The sequence below is a fragment of the Dipteris shenzhenensis genome, chromosome 12 (assembly GCF_047967505.1).
Source record: "Dipteris shenzhenensis isolate YYH24624 ecotype China chromosome 12, Dip_SZ_1.0, whole genome shotgun sequence".
NCBI classification, from domain to species: domain Eukaryota; kingdom Viridiplantae; phylum Streptophyta; class Polypodiopsida; order Gleicheniales; family Dipteridaceae; genus Dipteris; species Dipteris shenzhenensis.
The window spans coordinates 48849232-48868643 of record NC_141607.1 but is presented as its reverse complement, the minus strand read 5'-3'; the positions used below and the strand labels follow the sequence as shown (position 1 = coordinate 48868643).

Genomic DNA, 19412 nt, shown 5'->3' with positions numbered 1-19412 from the left:
GCCCCTAAAAACTAGTAGAAATTGACTACTCCCTCGAAGGGAATTATGATGGCTAATTGTTCTGTAACTAGGCTCACAATAACACCCCACACCTTCAACAAAAAAGATGACTGAATAAACTGATCTTTGTGCGGTTGACATAGCCCCTAGAGTTCGAAGGGTGTTGAAATGCCATGCCAATTGTTGCTCACAAAAACAACCAACATCTCCAACTCCCGAATGACTCAATGCCTACTCTTGGCTTGTCATCTTCCATGTGGTCCACTCCACCAAAGATTGCACTTGACAAAAGGCATCCCGAATAGAGGCTGGCAATTGGGAATGCTATTTAATAATAATCCGAGTCCTAAGCTTGCCACATCTTAGAACCCTAGAAATTATAAAGCTCTATGTGAAACCACAAAACTATTGAACTAATTTGAAATTACTAATAAAAGCCTCCCTAAGCCTTTGCTGCAGCTCATGACAGATTGTCAAGGTGCAAACGGGAAAGTTGTGTGTGAAAACAAGAAATAACAAAACTCAAGTAACTCCGGTTTTACAAAATAATAATTACTTGTACGATGCCAAAAACAACCTGTTTAGGGCCCACTGCACTTAATGAAAGCAGCACACCAATTACCGTCCTTGCAGATCTCCTTCATATGCAAAAGAATATCAGGATTCTGCTATGATGACAGGCATTTTAACCTTGGCTTACATTGAGGTTACCTTAGAAAGAAGTTAACCAGTCAATAGGATCTTATTACAAAGCCCAAGAGCATGCATATGCAGTAGAAGTCATCAAGCTGAAATACAAGTCCTCACGTACAAATTGACAATGGCTTGACTTAAACCTGCAACTTTGATGTCATTGAGAGCTGTTATCTCACACTTTGATTCTATACATTCAACCCGTTAAAGCATGGCTCGATGTACAAATTTTCCAAACTGGGTATCTCCTTAAAGCTTCTAACATTTACAATGAAACAGAGCTGGTTTTGTTCGTACGAACTTACCACAACGAAAGTTTTGTTATTACCATCTCCTCACAAGAGAAGTAAGAAGCTGCAAAAATTTCAGGTGTCAATATTGATTAGAAAATAAACTAGACAGTTTAATACCACCACTTATGCAAAGTAGACTCTGGAGATAGATAAAAAATCTCAATGAAAAGTGTACCATATTCCCAAAAGAAATAAAGCTTTTCTGAAGAAAAGAGTTTTTTTTTTTGGAGGGGAGGGGGGGGGGGAATATACCTGAATGAGCTCAAAAACACTGCCTTTTCTATCTCCAGCCCTCTTTCCACGGCTTTGCTTATCATTGGGGAGTACGGACGTTACAGTCGCCCGCCAGCCAACTAACAAAACAAGGGTACTTGCCATAGAGACTATTATAAAAGCTTGAGCAGGAACATGACCAGTTGTCATCCCACGAATAACCAGGCTCAGCTGCAATACCAATGATTAGTTAAGCAACACAGTTTATTCTACATGAAAAGACCCAAAGAATGCTATCTCATCACGCATAGAAACCACATTAGCTGTGTGAACACCGCTCTACAAGCAACATTGTAAGCTAGCCGCACACAACCTTTTGACAAAAACGCTGGAGGCTCAGCTTCCTCCAAAAGTCACAATTGTACAATTATTGTCTGGAAATAGCTTCCATCATAGGAAAGCACTTGGGTACAGGGAGCCAAAAAAAGGCCGTTTTTTTTCTGCCATAGGTATGAGCAGCCAAAATACAGAGAACATTGATCATGGGCATACTTAGAAATGTGTACTGTAACATATATATATATATATATACCTTTGTAAGACTAGAATATGTCCAATCATACAAATTTAGAATATGTATGTATGTATGTATGTATGTGTGTGTATGTGTGTGTGTGTGTGTGTGTGTATGTATATGTATATATATACATGTATGTGTATGTGTATGTGTATGTGTATATGCATGTATGTATATATACATATATATATGTATTATACATATACATATACATGTATGTATATATACATATACATATACATGTATGTATTTATGTATATGTATATAATACATATACATATACATGTATATGTATATGTATAACACATGTATTATACATATACATATACATAAATACACACATACACTTTTTTTTTTTTTTGGTAAAACATACACATACACATACACATACACCTACATGTATACACACACACACACACACACACACACACACACACACACATACATACATACATACATACATACATACATATTCTAAATTTGTATGATTGGACATATTCTAGTCTTACATACATATACATATACATATACATACATACATACATACACATACATCAGCACAATCACCTCCCTATTCAGATATTGGTCTTGGGGATGCTTAAAGCAACCGCCAAGAATAGCTCTGCTGTGCCCTATTTGACTCTGATTCTTTTTTTCAGCTGGTCCTTTTGATCAGCCTTCTTCTTTTCGCAGTTGCATGCAATAAGACTTGTGAACTAAGGGCAAGGCTGTCTACACTGAGGGGATGAGAATGAAAATGTACATTCAGAATGAAGAATTCAGGGGCACTTACGCAGAATACTATTGCAATGTTCTAGAGGTACAAAGATGTGCAGATCAGGATAAGAGATGCTCGGCTTGTTACAATGGCAACATCACTCCCCAGGGTTGCTTTGGATTCTTTGAATGTCCTAGAGTTCTCAACCTGGAGAATGGAGGGTTAAGACCTGCCAAGCAGCCAGAGGGAGAAGCTTCAATAGAGAGGCATTCGATCCTGCTGCATGATGATTATAAGAGTTGGTATTATGGAGACTACGATGCTTTTAACATGGTTGACTGTCAAAGACGCTACTCCAGCGGGGAGATGCAGTTGCAGTATACTAGAGATTTGCACCACAGGCTCAATCACAAACGTTGTGTCAGAGACTAAAGACTCACAAGTAGAGGGAAGTACGACACTTACCTTGGAAGACTCATAGTTCAAACGAGAGAATTTCTCACAAGGAGCATAAAACCAACATTGACAATCCTCCTCCATCAATTTGCGGGGCGGATCGTCATGGAGCAGCCACTCAGATCTCTCTACCCCAGGTTCAACATCAAGGCATACAAAGATTCTTGACACATAGTTGTTACCACTTGGACGGCGACGGCCTCAACCAGTTACCCGGTTGGCTCACGTGGAACCTCGACAATGCAGATCAGATTCCAGAGGGCAAAGTGTTCAATAATTAGTTGAGCCACATTGAGGTCATGAACCACATCATCAAAGAGTACTTAAGACAAAGATATGGGTGTACGGGACAGGACTTGAGGACAGCTTTGACATGTTCCTGAGCACCCTTCCCAGGGAGCACATGGAGCACATTCTTCAACGGGTGGGTTGTGGCTCACATTGTCTGGTTGAGAGGGGGTGTTGGAATAGTAGAGTCAACTCCCCACATGAAATCCATAAAATGAGGGGTGCGATAGGGAGTGACACATGTGGGCATCAAGAAGGGAAGACCTAGCACCTTTGAGGACTGCCATGGTGCTTCCCCTTCAATGGGGCTGCTCATGGGCCTTGCAAATAGGGGCTCAAACTTGGCAGAGCTGAGAATCAGCAAATGAAGCTGGGAATGGGGGACATTTATAAGCCCAACCAGTCCCGAGTTCGCCAGGGGGGCTGGTCAGCCAGAACAGATGAAGGGTCATCCATCTGGTAGAGTCCCCCACAAAATACAGTTAGCCTGTCAAAGCCAGGGGCCAGCCAGCCACCTTATCAAGGGGGAGAGGACTCTCTCTCTCTCTCTCTCTCTCTTACTCTCTTATTAGTATAGGTACTCAGCAAGGGCCTGAGTGAGCCCTTTGCCTCAGCCACAGTGTCTTGTCTGTGTTACTCTTTGATTGTACTTTGTCTCATAGGCCCGTGAGGCCTCCCGAGGACGTACTCTCTCTCTCTCTCTCTCTCTCTCTCTCTCTCTCTCTCTAGAGAGAGAAAGAGAGATATATATATATGTATATATAAAGGCCCCCTTTACCAAAGATGGGGGGGGAGTGTGAAGTCATTCCAGTAGAGCGCATAAAACAGCAGCAGTGAGAGTGTTGAACCATATGTTTGGCTCCTCCCAAAGCCACCGAAGACCTCATCAAAGAGGCACACAGCTGAAGGAATGAGTAGCAGATAGGGCAGCATCCCAAGGACTTAGATCTGGCACCAGTGGAGAAGCACCCTACTGTCCATGTGGTGTAGGTTGTAAGGTCCCTTTTGTACTCAGCTTTTGGTATTCTTAAACGTATTTATACATGCTTTGGTTGCAAGGCTCTGTATCTACATAATCAGATCTGTGCCAGGATTAATTTATGCGTGTGTGAACACATTGAGTAGGATTTGGAACATTGTGAGATCTTGGCTAGGATTTTGAGCAACTTTGTTACCTTCCCCTTCCTTACGACTTGGGGCTCAGTGTGTGAGGGAAAGGGAGAGTGAGTGGAACAATGGAGACAGAGAGAGGGAGACACAAGAAGTGTGGGTGTGTAAAAATGTGTTGAGCCACACCACAAACTCAAGAGTTTTATTAGGATTAGGGATTCACCCTATGATTGTCTTAAGACAGTCATAGGTGTCATAACATTTTAAAGGGTGGCAATGTGCCTTTACCCACTGCCTGCATCCTTTGTCTCAGCCTTCTTGGCTTTCTCATCCCGTATAAACTTGAAGCACTTTCACATGTCCCTTCTTGCCACAGTAAAAGCATTCAATATCCTTTTTGCCACGGGACTGACTGCGGGATTTGGACTTGCCAGCAGATCTCCCCTTCTGCTGAGTCCTACCTCTTTCCTGTACCTGCAAAGCATTGGAAGACTTGCTGCCCATATTATTCTTCCTGCTCATGTCCTCCATAAGGAGAGAGCTCTCCACATCAGCATACATAAGAGTGACATTTGAATTTGACAAAGTGGTCTTGAAAGTGTCCCAACTCTCAGGGAGGGTACACAACAAGAAAGTAGCCTTGAACTCCTCATCAAGATTCAATCCCTGTGCAATAAGCTGTGTAAAGATGGCATTGAACTCACTCAAGTGTGAGGTCATAGCTGTACCTTCCTTCATGCGAAAGTCGACAAGCTTCTTCAACCAATAAACCTTACTAGCTGAGCTCTTTTGGGCATACAACTCTTCTAGCCTCTGCCATAGGCCATAAGAGGTCTTTTCAGCCTGAACATTGAACACAAGAGAATCAGTGAAAGTAAGCATGATAGCAGCCCTTGCGGACAAATCAAGCTCCTCCCACTCATCATCTGCCATCCCAGATGGCTTGACACCCTTCACCCTTATGGGCTTAGAAATCTTCTTTAGCAGAAGCACATTCAAACACTGTTCTGCCCATAATGCATAATTGTGTGCCCCTTCCAATTTCTTTATGTTCGGTATTGAAGATTCACTTCCCCCTGATGTCATATCAGATAAGGAAAGTGCCTGACTCCCTGTAAGTCAAAAAATGACTAAATAAAATTCTGATTTCTCAGAAAACCTGCTCTATCAAGAGCCAGGAGCACTCACAATAGTGCTGTTTTTTAATGTCAAAAAATCTGCAGCAAAACAGAAAATTTTCCCTCCAGTCACTGTACCTTCTGACACACTATACCGTGCTCAAAGAGGCATAAAACAGTAACTTCAGAATGCTGCAGCTGTTCCACAAGTGCTTTATCAATGCATCATCATCTGACGAAGCACAAAACACTGCTGTCCTGGACACTTCTCCCACCTCAGATGAGGTATTGCACTGATTTTATATGCATAAACCACTTGTCATACACTGTTTTGTCCACTGAAAAAGGCTCCAAACACCTCAGCCTGTCACAAACCTGCAGCAAAGTATGGGACAAATCCCAAACAATCACCCTTCTGCCAAGGGGATAAAAGGCATCTGAAGTTCTCAAACAGTAACTCAAGTGCTCACAAGCAAAATCTGGGCAAAAGCCTCTTGATTTGACACCTGTACCAAGTGAAAAACACCTCAACACTGAGGTAGCATACAAAATACAGCGCTCTCCTGGCACTTTCACCTGACAAAGTAATGCATAAACGGCCCTGTGTACACAGTAACAACACAGATCCCAACGTACAAACACTGAAGAGAAAATCTTTTGAGCACTGTCAACGATGGACAGTTAGGGACCGAGTAAACTCGATGCGCCCTGGCCAAGCGTGGCTCAACTGAGATTTTCTAAGTGCTGTACACAAAATGTGACCTGCAAAGAAATATCACTGATACACTGCGGAAAACAAGACCAATGTGGGCACCCTGGCTCCACACTGCCTCAAGGCATACACTGCATACACTTCCAGGCAAAAGCCCTTTGAAATTGTCACCCGAAAACTGAGATTTGCACTCAGCAAAAGCATAAAAGCCCCTTGCAAATTAAGGCATCTGACCTGCCCAAAACAAAATAACTGTGCAACCACCACACACAGTGGCACTAGTCACCTCAAGCACGAGGGACACGAGTGTACTTGCTGTACCTCAAACACACAGTTTTAGAACTGAAAAATTCTAGGCATGCAGAGCAGAGTGCTCTCTCTTTTCCTTCTTCCCCCAAAAAAAAAATGTGCCTGCTGTACCTGCGCAGGGTACCTGCTGTACCCTGTACCTGCGAGGGCACGAATCCCCAAAAAAAATTTCAACCTGTACCTGCCTGTCGCAACGTCCGTACAGCCACGTCCGTACAGTTGGTACGGCACAGCTGCCTGTACGGCATCCGTACAGCCGGTACGGATGGCCGTACCTGTCGCGACTGTTGCCTTGCAGCCGGTCGACGGGCTGCACGCGGCCGGTGCTACGCGCTGCGCGCGCTGGCTGCGCCCACTTGATAGGCTGCGGCCACCGTTAGGCGGGTAGCAGCTAGCAGCCGCTAGCTGCTGCTGCAGCTATAGCTGCCCGCGCGCGGCTGCTCCCGCTCGCTGCGCGCGCCCCCGCTCGCACACCGCTGCCAGAGGGCACGAGGCCCGAGGGGAGAGAAAGGGGTAGAGGGAGGGGTAGACCGGAAATGAGAGGGAGAGGTAGAGGCTCTGATACCACTTGTGAGGGAAAGGGAGAGTGAGTGGAACAATGGAGACAGAGAGAGGGAGACACAAGAAGTGTGGGTGTGAAAATGTGTTGAGCCACACCACAAACTCAAGAGTTTTATTAGGATTAGGGATTCACCCTATGACTGTCTTAAGACAGTCATAGGTGTCATAACATTTTAAAGGGTGGCAATGTGCCTTTACCCCAACACAGTGGCCTGGCTCTCTTTCGGAACTCCGGTCTTTTATGAGATACATGACTTTTCTTGGATTCCTTCGACACTTAGAGTCTTGCTCTCTCGATGGGTTTCCATTTTCCCCCTTTAAGCTCGTGCATGTCTCTATGGAGTCTTCTTGGGAAACATTGACAACTATTTCAGTGTGGCACATTGGAAAGCAAGTTGCATAGAGGCCTTGGATGTAACCCAGGTCCACCCTTCTCACACTTTGGCCGATATTTGGACAGATATGGTACATATGATAGCCATTTGGATGAGTATGCAAGGCTTCTCCCGGGCAGCTTCGGCCAAGAGGGCTATTACGCTAACAGAATGGAGTGGCTCCCCCTTTTTCTCAGAGATCACAGCAGGGTGAAGCAGCACTTTCAGCCTCAAACGTGGATTTTTCCAATTCGCTTTGAGGAGCTTTTTATTTGTCTCTTTAGGCTATTTATTCTCATGCCTTGCATGATGTATTTCCACCTTGAGCTTGCTCTTGCGGTTTTGTTCATACTTAATAGAAGTCTTTTTCATATGAAAAAAGTCGTCAAGGTTTATACACAGCTCTTCTCCGACATGCCTTTGATGTTTATACACTGTCTATGACCAATACTGCAGAATCCATACAAGAGTAATAAAAAGTGAGTATCAGTACTCGTGAGCACTGCCTTCAAATTGGTTCTATCAAAGAAAAACAATTGTCAAGATGATTGGATGATTAATTTGCATCACCTGTGATGGAAGCCCATGCATAGGAAAGTCCGAATATTTGCAAACTATGTGTGGGTGTGTGGGTGGGGGTGTGTGGGTGTGTGTGTGTGTGTGTGTGTGAGAGAGAGAGAGAGAGAGATTAAACCAAAATGGAAGGGGGACACTTGGCAAGAAAGTGTGTGGGACACTTTTGCTGCCTGGAAGGCAGTGCTAACAAATGTTCAGATAAGAAATTAGCATGCTGGAAAGCAGTCCATAATAATTAAACAATTTCCCACATCTAACTCACAGACCACAGCCAATGCCAGTTACATCTGTGCCTGCTTTCGGCAAGGAACCTTAGGACTTTTCTTACAGCAACTTGCCACTGAACCTGCAACTCAATCACCCTATTTCTGGCCTCGATCTATTGCTGGCAGCAGCTTAGTATTGTGCTCCAAAATAGCCCATTTCTTTTATGATTCCTGATTTCAGCACTTTGGCATCATATTCCAAATATTCTTCTTAAATGCAAGGATGTGATCCCAGCTTAGCCATACTTTTTACAAATATCAGAAGTTGCAACCTGAATTCATAAAAAGGGTGAAATGTATAGACCCAAAAGACGTAAACCAACACATAGGCAAAATAGAATTCATCTCATTACTAAAAGGAGGTCTTACATCATCACCACATTGCACCTCCCGTGTGAAGTGTCCCTATAGTGGATCTCAACTATAGAAGAGGGGGCAGCATGGCTGGGTGGAAGAGAGTTGAGGTAACAGGACAGCTTGGAAGAAGCACTTGGACATGAGGCTCCAAAGGATGGAACAGGCAGACCGAAGATGGAGCGGTGTGTAAGCACAAGCTGCCTGGTGTGTGGAAGAGAAGGCAGCTTGTGGCACGGCACTTCCTTTTTTGTGGGGCTCTCTGCAGGTTTTTGGATCTGAAGTGCTGTACGACACACTGTACTTTCCATCAGGTCTAGGGGGTGCCATACGTACGGAATGTGATCAGTATGCAATTATGCTTGCGTAAAACTTTGAACAGGATTAAATTTTGTAACAAATGAGGATGGTATCATAATCGATCCTAAAATCTTCACCTATGTGCATCAGTTCCTTTAAAACAAGTTACAAAAAAACAAAGATTTATGGGCCTTCTGCCACTTTTACCTGCAACTGGAAAACAATGTGCAAGTTTTCATAATGGTCCAATAATGAACAAGTAAAATCTCGTCAACGCAGATCTTGTTTTAAATATCCCAAAAAAATTTTAAAAGAGAAGCCTGACTAGGCAAAAAGGAGAGGGTAGACAGAAAACGGGGATACACCAGCTGACACAAATAGGACTATATTCTAACCAGTTTTTCCAAAGACCACTGGGATTTTTGACTGAATTTTGGCAGAAAGCTCAACAATGAGACCACTTTATAGGATCAATTTCCAAGTTTTGAATTTTTGGACCAGATGGTTCCTATTTCATAAAACAATCAAAAATGGAATACACAATTAAGAACTTAACTCGGCATTCATCAACCAGCCCCATATGCAAAACAGGCATTCAAGCAATTTAAAAAGTCTGAGCACCTTATTATCAAAAGGTAAAATACTCACAGGGATGCCCACAGCCCAAGCTCTCACAGCAGCAAGTACAGCACTTGACAAACCATTCACGCCTTGTCCGTCTGGCCCATAACCACCCAACAAATATGCTCCTAAAAGCCACCCTGTAATTAAAGCCAAGTGCAAGAGGCACATGAATCAAAAGAATGCCAGTCAAGTTAAAAGGTCTCAATTTTGTAAGGAGATTCTCTCTCTCTCTCTCTCTCTCTCTCTCTCTCTCTCTCTCTCAGCCACCCTGTAATGAAAGCCTAGTGCAAGAGGCACATGAATCAAAAGAATGCCACTCAAGTTAAAAGGTCTCGATTTTGTGAAGGAGATTCTCTCTCTCTCTCTCTCTCTCTCTCTCTCTCTCTCTCTCTCTCTCTCTCTCTCTCACATACACACACACACGGCATGCTACTTCGGGCTATGATGTTAAAGGAAATGCCATCTCCAAGGGTGAATATGGCATTTTGCAAGAGGGAGATCTACCCTACATGATGTATGGGAGAGACAAAAGTATCTTAAGCAGAAAATCTCTGTGTCTGCAGAGATATTTGGCAGGCAAAATGAAAACCAGCTCACATAATCCCAAAGGAATGCACACTTTTGAAACACAGCATCCATATTACTAAACAACTATCCAAGCAACTAGGTTCCTACCTGAAAGCTATTGCATATGATGGAAACAATGTCTTGTCACTGTTATTGGGTTGGTATATACGTTGGTCCATAGAAGGGGGTGTTATCCTCCACCAAGGTTCCCATCTAGGGGACCATTCTAAGAGCTAATCTATCTACATGCAACATGAACCTCACATCCCTACTCATTCTACTTGCTTTGATTTCTCTACTTCCTGTACGGGCTTCAGGTTTTAATTTCATTTTTATTTTTTAATACATACTAAGGATGTGAAATTCAAATTGCATAGTGATGCGGATTCACAACACTTTACAGCCATCTGGTGCATGCAGAGAAGAGGCTGATTGCAGCACAAGGAGTTCTCAAGTCTTGGATGTTCCAAGCAGCACACGAAGGGGCAGATCTACCCAGAAAAGAAGAGCCGGATCATGGGGCAAAGGAAGAGCAGAGCGGATCTATCTAGAGCAGCCAGTGAAGTCCATAGTGGACATGTGGTAATCTAGGAGAGCTCTACAGCAGAAGCATCAGCAAACAGTACCTATTCTTGGCGGCTTACCTCAGCGTTTGTTTGCTGTCACAAGTTTCTGGTTATTTTGTACTTGGATATTACTCAATCTATGAGATTTTGTTTGGCTGTACATCTGTGTGTACTCTCTCCATATCTTGAGTGTTCTCTCTACATGCACAAGCAATGAGTTGTGTTCTATTCTCTCTCTTGTGATCTCCAGGGCTCATCTTCCACTGCGTGAGTTCTGTTGGCTCTAAGCAAGAACCCTACATTCCGGTTTTCTAACACCAAAACCCTCCCCTATTTATAGGGTGGACACTAGAAGGACTAAGCTTACCTGGAACTGTGCGCCTTTTACCCGATAGAAGATAACGTTGCTGACAGCTTCTGAGTCAGATGCATTCTGAGTGCTTTTTGCAACAGCCAGAAAAGGGGCAATATAGTTATTGATGCCTTGGCAACTTTGTGGGTATATGCCTTGAGTTGACAGCCCAATACTGGCATAGATTGTGAATGCAAGACACCTCTTGTTGAGGTAACTTTTCTCTTTGAAAAGCAAAGGTTGCGTGCATCAGTTGCATGCACAGTGTGTGTGAGAAACTTGCAGATCTCTCAGACGAGTTGTAAGAAAATGACCCAATCACCTATCCAGAGGGATTCACAAGATAGGGATGCACATCAAAGACAAAGAAGTGTGCAACAAACTCAGCAAGAATTTGAACAGATGGTACACACTCGTATGCAGGAGATGGAAAATCTCAGAAGGGATCCAAGAGCTCAGCATTTGTTTCAAGCAGAAGCTATGCCTAATGCAGCATATGATGTGCCAATGCCAGAGGCACACTCTCGTGTACAGCCAGAGAAAGAGAGATCTCATAGGGGACGGTCTCATAGCAGGAAGAGATCGAGGCATCATCACCGATCTCCCAGTCCATCACCGTCTACCTTGAGCTCGACTTCTGTATCTTCTTCTTTATCAGATAAACCATCAAGGAAAAGAAGGAAACACAAGAAGTCTAGGAAGAGTAAGTCTTCAAGAGAGACCAGGGAATTCAAAGAGGGAGGTAAATCTGTCAAGTTTATGACCTACAATGGACAATATGGTCATACAGACAAAGCATTGCAGTTCATCACGCAGTTTGATGCTGCATTTGGTACAGAAATGGTCAGTTTACACTTGACAGCGACAGCTAGTGCATTGTGGAGTGCACAGACCACAGATGGGTCAGCCCCAAACAAGTGGAAGGACTTCAAGAAAGCCTTCTACCAGCAATTTATGCATAAACAGTTTAGAGATCATGTTCTTCAAGATTGGGACAGTTTGCATATGGATGCAGGAGATACAGTGGATGTGTACAACCAAAAGTTTTGGGATGCTTATTTACAGGTTGCACCTTTCAAAAAGATCTCCAAAGGAACCCAAATGAGAAAGTACAGAGCAGGTCTCAGTCCAAGAATCCAGGCAATAGTCAATGCTTTGGGGGCAAAGAACATTCAAGACCTTATGCATTCAGCTTCAGTAGCTAGTCTTGTGCCGTTACAAGATCCATCTACAATACTATCCTTGCATGCAAGACGTGCTGAAAGAAAGAAAACTGATTTTTCAAAATCAGAAAAGAAAGAGTACCCCAAGGTTGAAAAGAAAGGGTTTCAACCTCAGAAGCCGAGGGGTACTCAGTTTTCAAAGACTTATAAAGGCAAATCCCCATTCACTCCTGAACAGATAGCTGAGTTTCGCAAAGATGGGAAATGCTTTAAGTGTGGGAAAGAGGGGCATGTGGCTGCCCAATGCCCGGAAAAGTCTTCAACTTCGAAGGGAAAAGAGGCAGAGAAGCCACAGGAACCGCAAAAGCCAATGGGAGCAGGAATTCCTGACATACTGGGTCATGTTTCAAACCCAGAAGAACGAGAATTGCTGCTATCATGGGGCAAAGTTAGAGACCAGCAAGCGCTAATTTTATTTAATCCAGGGGCTACTGATAATTTCATATCAGAGGACCTGGCCCTGAGGCTGGGAATAAAGACAGAGGAGTTGGGCAGGGCTTTGTATGCCAATCAGATGTTCTGTGGAAACCCTATGCCAATCACTCCCTTGATAGGGAAGCTCCGTCTTCATATACAGAGTTATGTGGATCAGGAAGACTTCTTCATTTCTCCACTGAAACATCATGATGTAGTCTTGGGTATGCCTTGGTTTCATCGCAAGGCAATGAAGTTGACTCTTCCTGAAAGAGTGTTGGAGTTTGTACATAGGGGCAAAGAATATCGTGTGGTTGCTAGGAATAGAGGGGAAACTATTCCCATTGTATCAAATAGTTCTGTTGGAAAAACAATACAGTCTGCAGTTTCAGCTTACATGATTTTGGTAAAAGAGAGAGATGTGGAAATGTATGCTGAAACAAGTGAGGCAGATCAGAATAAATTTGAGTTTATTGAAAATTTTAAAGATTTTTTTCTGACGCTTTGCCAAGGGAGCTACCCCCTGAGAGACCTGAGGATCATGGCATATAACTTATTCTTGGAAGCGAGCCACCCAATAGGCCCCCATACAGAGTTAGTGCAACTCAGCGAGAAGAGATTATGACTCATGTGCAGGACTAGTTGTCCAAAGGGTTGATTCAACCCACTTCTTCTCCTTTTTGTTCCCCTGTACTGCTAGTACAAAAGAAAGACGGTTCATTCCGTATGTGCGTTGATTACCGCGCACTGAACAAAATGACCATCAAAAACACATTCCCAATTCCGCGCATTGATGATGTGCTGGATCAGTTAAATGGAGCTTCAGTTTTCAGCAGGATAGACTTAAAGAGTGGCTATCACCAAGTGAGGATACAGCCTCAGGATGTGCACAAGGCAACGTTCCGCACTACTTTTGGGTTGTATGAATATCTGGTGATGCCTTTTGGATTAACAAATGCCCCAGCTACCTTCAATAGGATGATGGATCGTATCTTCCGACCCTACAGATAGTTCACTGGTACCTTCTTCGATGACATAATTGTTTTTTCGAAGTCTGAAGAAGAGCACAAGGAACATCTTGCTATAGTGTTTCAAGAGCTGAGAAATCATCAGCTCTATGCAAACAGCAAGAACAGTGAATTCTTCTTGGAAGAAATCCATTATCTAGGGCATATAATATCCAAGAATGGGATACAAATGGATCCAGCAAAGATCCATGCCATTCAGGAATGGCCAGAGCTGAAAACTGTGCATGAAGTTCGAAGTTTCCTAGGCATGTGTTCTTACTACAGAAGGTTTATCAGGCATTTTGCGGATATAGCCGCTCCACTCCACGATCTTACTAAGAAAAATGCAGCTTTCAGATGGGGAATTCCTCAAAAGACAGCTTTCACCACACTCAAGGAGAGGCTAACTACAGAGCCAATCTTAATCGTTCCAAATTTGTATCGACCATTTGATGTGGATTGTGATGCTTATGGGGAATGTGTTGGGGCTGCATTGCATCAGAATGGTCATGTAGTGGCTTATGAGAGCAGGAGACTCCCAGATGCAGAGAGATATCTAGGAATCTATGAGAAAGAGTTATTGGCTGTAATTCATGCCATCCATAAATGGAAGCACTATCTTTTGGGTGCAGATTTTACTGTTAAAACAGATCACCAAAGTCTGAGATACTTTTTGACTCAAACCAAGCTTTCCGAGAAGCATATGAAATGGGCAAACATGCTGTCAATGTATCATTTTCATATTGTCCATACCCCAGGAGTTCGGAACAGAGTGGCAGATGCCTTGTCCCGAAGACCCCAGGTCAATAATGTGACTATTGCTTATCATCAGGACCTGGAAGGCATGAGGGAGCAATATCCTAATGATGCAGATTTTGGTGAGATTTTACAGCAAATGCAAGAGGGGCAATCCACCAGTCACTATTCCCTGAAAGATGGGTATCTAATGAAAGATGATTGCCTATGCATCACCCAGGAGATGAGGAAAAAGATTTTGGAGGAATGCCATGCACCTCCCTATGCTGGACATAGAGGAATTACAGCAACAACTCTAGCACTAGAGAGGTATTTCTTTTGGCCAGGGATGCGGAAAGATATACATCAGTTTGTTACAGAATGCCTTCATGTCAGAAAGTGAAGTATGATAGACGGAAGGCACCTGGCCTACTTATGCCTCTTCCCGTGCCTCAGGCACCGTGGGAAAGTATTACAATGGATTTGCCAAGATCAAAGTCAAGGAATGATGGGATATCATTGATAGATTCAGCAAGCAAGCTCATTTCATTCCGGTTTGCAAAACCATAAAGGCAGATCATATGGCTAAGCTTTTCATGGCACAGATCTTTAAGCACCATGGTATGCCTAAGTCCATTGTCAGTGATCGAGATCCCAGAATGACCAGTCTATTCTGGAGAGCTTTATTTGATAACATGAGGACGAATTTGAATTTTTCTTCTTCTTTCCATCCCCAGACCGATGGTCAAAGTGAAGTAACAAATTCTACAGCATTGGATATGTTGAAATGCTACGTGGGTGACCAAGGTTCAGACTGGGAAAAGTACCTACCATTGGTAGAGTTTGCTTATAATAATACAGTACACAGCTCTACAGGGAAAGCCCCCTTTATCATTTACGAGAAGGTGATTCTGCCACCTATCCTGAGGACCAAGGATGAAATATTTGTAGCTGATCAGTTTGTAAGAGACCTCCAGACAGCTTATAGCCAAGTCCGAACAGCAATTGAAAGGCCTCAAGAGAAGCATAAAAGAGCTGCAAATAAGCATAGGAGACAGTTAGATCTTAAGAAAGGGGATTGGGTACTTTTAAAGTTTGAGAAAGCTAGGCTCCGTAAGTTTAAAGGCAAACAGAAAGTGTATGCAAAGTTATCTCCCAGGTACTAGGGCCCTTTCAGGGTTACAGAAAGAATAAATGAGGCTGCATACAGGGTAACATTGCCAGAGCATTGGAGGATTCACAATGCATTCCATGTGAGTCTTCTAAAGAAATTCCAGGGGCCAGAGCCTATAGAGCCCGTATCAGAGGATCCACCAGAAGTGGATGAGCTGGAGGAGGTCCTTCAGCCAGAACAGATTGTGTACCATACTGCACGCAAAGCTCCTCAGGGCAAGGAGTTTTACAGGTATCTTGTAAAATTCAAGAATTATACGGCATTAGATGCCAAGTGGATGGATGAAGACATGTTGTCCAATCATCCACAGCTTTTGGATGTTTACAAGGAAGCTTTTCAGTTGAGGTCAACTGAATAGAAGCCGAGGGTATGTCACCATCATGTAAATATCCTAGTTGACCATTTATTTGATCATAATTAAAGAGTTTTCATATATGTTAATTATGGTCAAAGAGTTCTTTCAATGGTCAGAGAATTGACTACAGTCAAAGATACTTGACTCTAGTCAAGTAAACCTGACTTCGGTCGGGAAGACTTGGTATATTACCAAGAGGGTTAACTACGGTTAACCAGAGAACCACAGAGCTGACTACGGTCAGAGAGTGTTGACTTCGGTCAACAAGACTTGGTTTATTGCCAAGAGGGTTAACTACGGTTAACCAAGATGTGCCAACTTCGATTGGAGAGTTGTGCCAACTTTGGTTAGAGAGACTTGACTATAATTGAGGCGCCTCCACCCTTGGTCAAAGCCTCTTAATTATAATCAAGAGTGTTGACTCCGGTCAACCAAAGAATAAATATAAATATATATTTTTATATTTGTTATGTGTGCACATGTGTTCAGTGGGGACGCCCACCGTGACTAGAATTAGTCCACAGTGTGTTATTTGCATGCAAAGTGCTAACAATTAATGGGTGCCATGGTGGTGCGCTTTAATTAATTGTTGCAGGTACTAGGAAGAGTTATTTTCCTAAGCGCTACGGGAGCCTAATCAGAGTCTGGGAGGCGGTTCGCGTGACCAAGTGCTTCGAAGACTCCAGAGTTGCCCTTAGTAGGCATGTAATTAGGAAAGTAATGTAGAAATTGACAAGTGGCTTGTTGCCAAGAAAGGGAGCCTGAGAGCTCATGTAATGATTCATTCATTCACATTTTGGATTTTCATGTATGAACAACTCTACGCTGAACTATGTACTTCATCTTCTCTCAAGTAATTAAATCCTTCGGGGGGGTCCAGCCCGACTATTGTCCTGGGTCCTAGTGTCTCTGTTGAGAGAGGGGGAGAGGGAAAGAAATGAGAGTGTCTCTGCTGTCCTTTTTGAGGGAAGGTTTCAACTAAGGATTTCTTAAAGCCTGTCATGGGCCCGTTCTCTACGCCCCTAGGATGGATGCCTCAATCTCCTCTATCATTGAGCATGATGGATCACTGTCCACTATGCTTCCTAGATCCAAGGTGGTCCCTTCTAAATATTGAACCTCAAGGTGCCAAATATGAGGCCGCTTCTCGATCTCCTCTTGGCAATGTGGGTTCACCCAAACATGACTTGCACACAAGAGTCTTCACATCCTCATCAAACTCCACATCATCACAAAGCCTCCCGATGCGAGTATCCATTACGAAGTCAAAGGACTTTTGGAAGTCTAGAAAGCATACTCCTTGTTCTTTGTGTCTACTCTCTCATGTGATCTAGTGCAGAACGATCAGCCTAGCCAACCGCCCATATGCTTGACTGCTCAGCATACTCATAGGTGTGTATCTCTAGTAAGACACCAAGGTTCCAAGTGGGACCTCAATCGAGCCCCAGAACAAAGCTCAGATCAATCATGGCTACTTCCATGAGGGGCCACGTGGCGCACACACATTCAAAGAGTACTTCTACATCAAAATACAATTTCAGTTCGTCGCCCAATAGCCCTGGTCCACCAAAAAACGTACAAAGGACCCAACATATAGGTGGGAAAATGACCAACTGGCCACTCAATAGTGATCTTCCATGGCCTCTTGTGGCCTGATATGAATTGCTGCACACATCCTTCCGTAGAAACATCCGGGGTATCTCGATACCCGAACTCTCCTTTGTTTCATGGCCTCAAATATCAATCTTGGGTATGGATATCCACCTTAGTGGCTCCACCTCTTAGTTTTCTCATTATTTTCTTCATTCTCATAGACCCTTCAGTCTCTCTCTCTCTCTCTCTCTCTCTCTCCATGTGCATGTAAAAGACAGTACACAAGGGAACAAAGCTTGACAATGTAGCACATGCTGTCCTCACCAATTGCCAAACCTTAAGCAACCTAAAAGTCATTACCTTAAGCAACCTAAAAGTCATTTTTAGAATTCACCTCACTTAGAAAGAATTGCTCACGATTGCATGAGCGTGTGCATGTGAATGTGCAGGAGCAAAAAGTCATTACACACCGTGCACTAAATTTCAAACATATTATACCCGACACTACACAAAGATGTTTCTGATAACGTCTTAAATGCAGCCAGAACTTTCTACATAACCCAGAGCTATCTGAGAAGAAAGAGACCAAAACAGCCAAGGACACGTGAAGAATATCAGTATTTCATCTAGATGCCTGCTTTCCTAAACCATTCAAGTCCAGATTAGCGAGTAATAACGTAGCCTACCTGCTATAAAGGGATCTGCAGTACGGAGCGCATCCCAATCAAGCACTGCCATTCCGTGACTCATTCGTCCAATTGCAGCAAATACCAGTAGAACTATAATGTCCCCGCCTGCTAGCAAAGCAATGCGACTGGAGCCACAGCGATGCCAAACATTATTTTTACATTAAAAAGACAGACCGATAAAACTATAATCCAAATAATCAACAAGCAAAGTTTCCAACTTTTATCACAACGTTCCATCTTAGTGTTACATCAGCGATGCTGCTTCATGAAATTCAGTAAGTCAACCTAAGTGCCTAATGTGGAGGCTGAAAAGGGACAATACGGAAAAATGTTTACTCAACAATCCTTAGTCTGAGCAAATGTCCGTGTTCCAAATAGTACGACGATAGCCATATCTCCAGTTTCGGTGAACAAAGCAAAGAATTGTGAGGAGCTTGGTACGGCTACAAATGAAGACATGCTAACAGCAGTGCAAACATTTTCACGTTGTACCCGTCATAACCAATTTAAATGTAGAAGAAAAGAAAACTATTTACCCCCAAGCGGGGCCATCCGGGGCGTTCCTGTGGACCTTAGCAACTCCTTCGACGGAAACTCCTGCATCTTCGACGAAGACAGTCTGCAAAGAGGGGTCTGGAGCGGAAGCAGGGCGGCGAAAGGGAGGATTGTGGAGGCCAGAAGACTTGTGAGCTAAGGGGGGGTCAAGGTCAGGGCCAGCACGGACTCTCAAAAAGCGGTGGCTGTGCAAAGAGAAAGAGTTACGAGAAGCTGTGGTAGAGGCAAAACGGAGGCTTTTAGAGGAAGATGAAGAGATGGAAGAGTGAAGAGGTGGCCTGGGCAAAGCAATCGAGGACACATGGTTTACTACCATCTCTCTTCCTCTCTCTCTCTCTATTCTTTTCTATTCTCGCCTTTGCCAAACACACACTCAACCGATAAGTGCAAAGCTCCAAGCCAACCTTCATTTATCAATTTACTCTTGGAGACCAACCTTCATTTATCAATTTATTGTGGACATCCTCGACGAGATGTTTTATGTTTTATCTTTATCTTTCTTTAACTTATTAACCAAGCACACCAAAAAATAAAGGAGAGGACAAGAGGCAGCTTTAGGGGCAAGGAGGAGATAGAAGGTCAATGGCATGGAGGAGATGGAAGGTCTCAGAGCCATGGGTTAAGACTTAGCAAAAATTTA

At 43.4% G+C, this 19412-nt stretch overlaps 1 protein-coding gene across 1 annotated transcript; it reads right to left on the bottom strand.

The window, feature by feature from the left end:
* Positions 1-513: 513 nt before the first annotated feature.
* LOC147896332 (uncharacterized) lies at positions 514-19201 on the bottom strand. The gene is made up of 5 exons (XM_087382871.1): positions 18754-19201; positions 18215-18342; positions 9567-9679; positions 1239-1430; positions 514-1047 (listed from the first exon to the last, which is right to left on the bottom strand). Exons 1-5 carry the CDS (start codon positions 19086-19088, stop codon positions 1018-1020), a joined length of 798 nt encoding a protein of 265 aa, XP_087238997.1. The 5' UTR covers positions 19089-19201; the 3' UTR covers positions 514-1017.
* Positions 19202-19412: the final 211 nt, after the last annotated feature.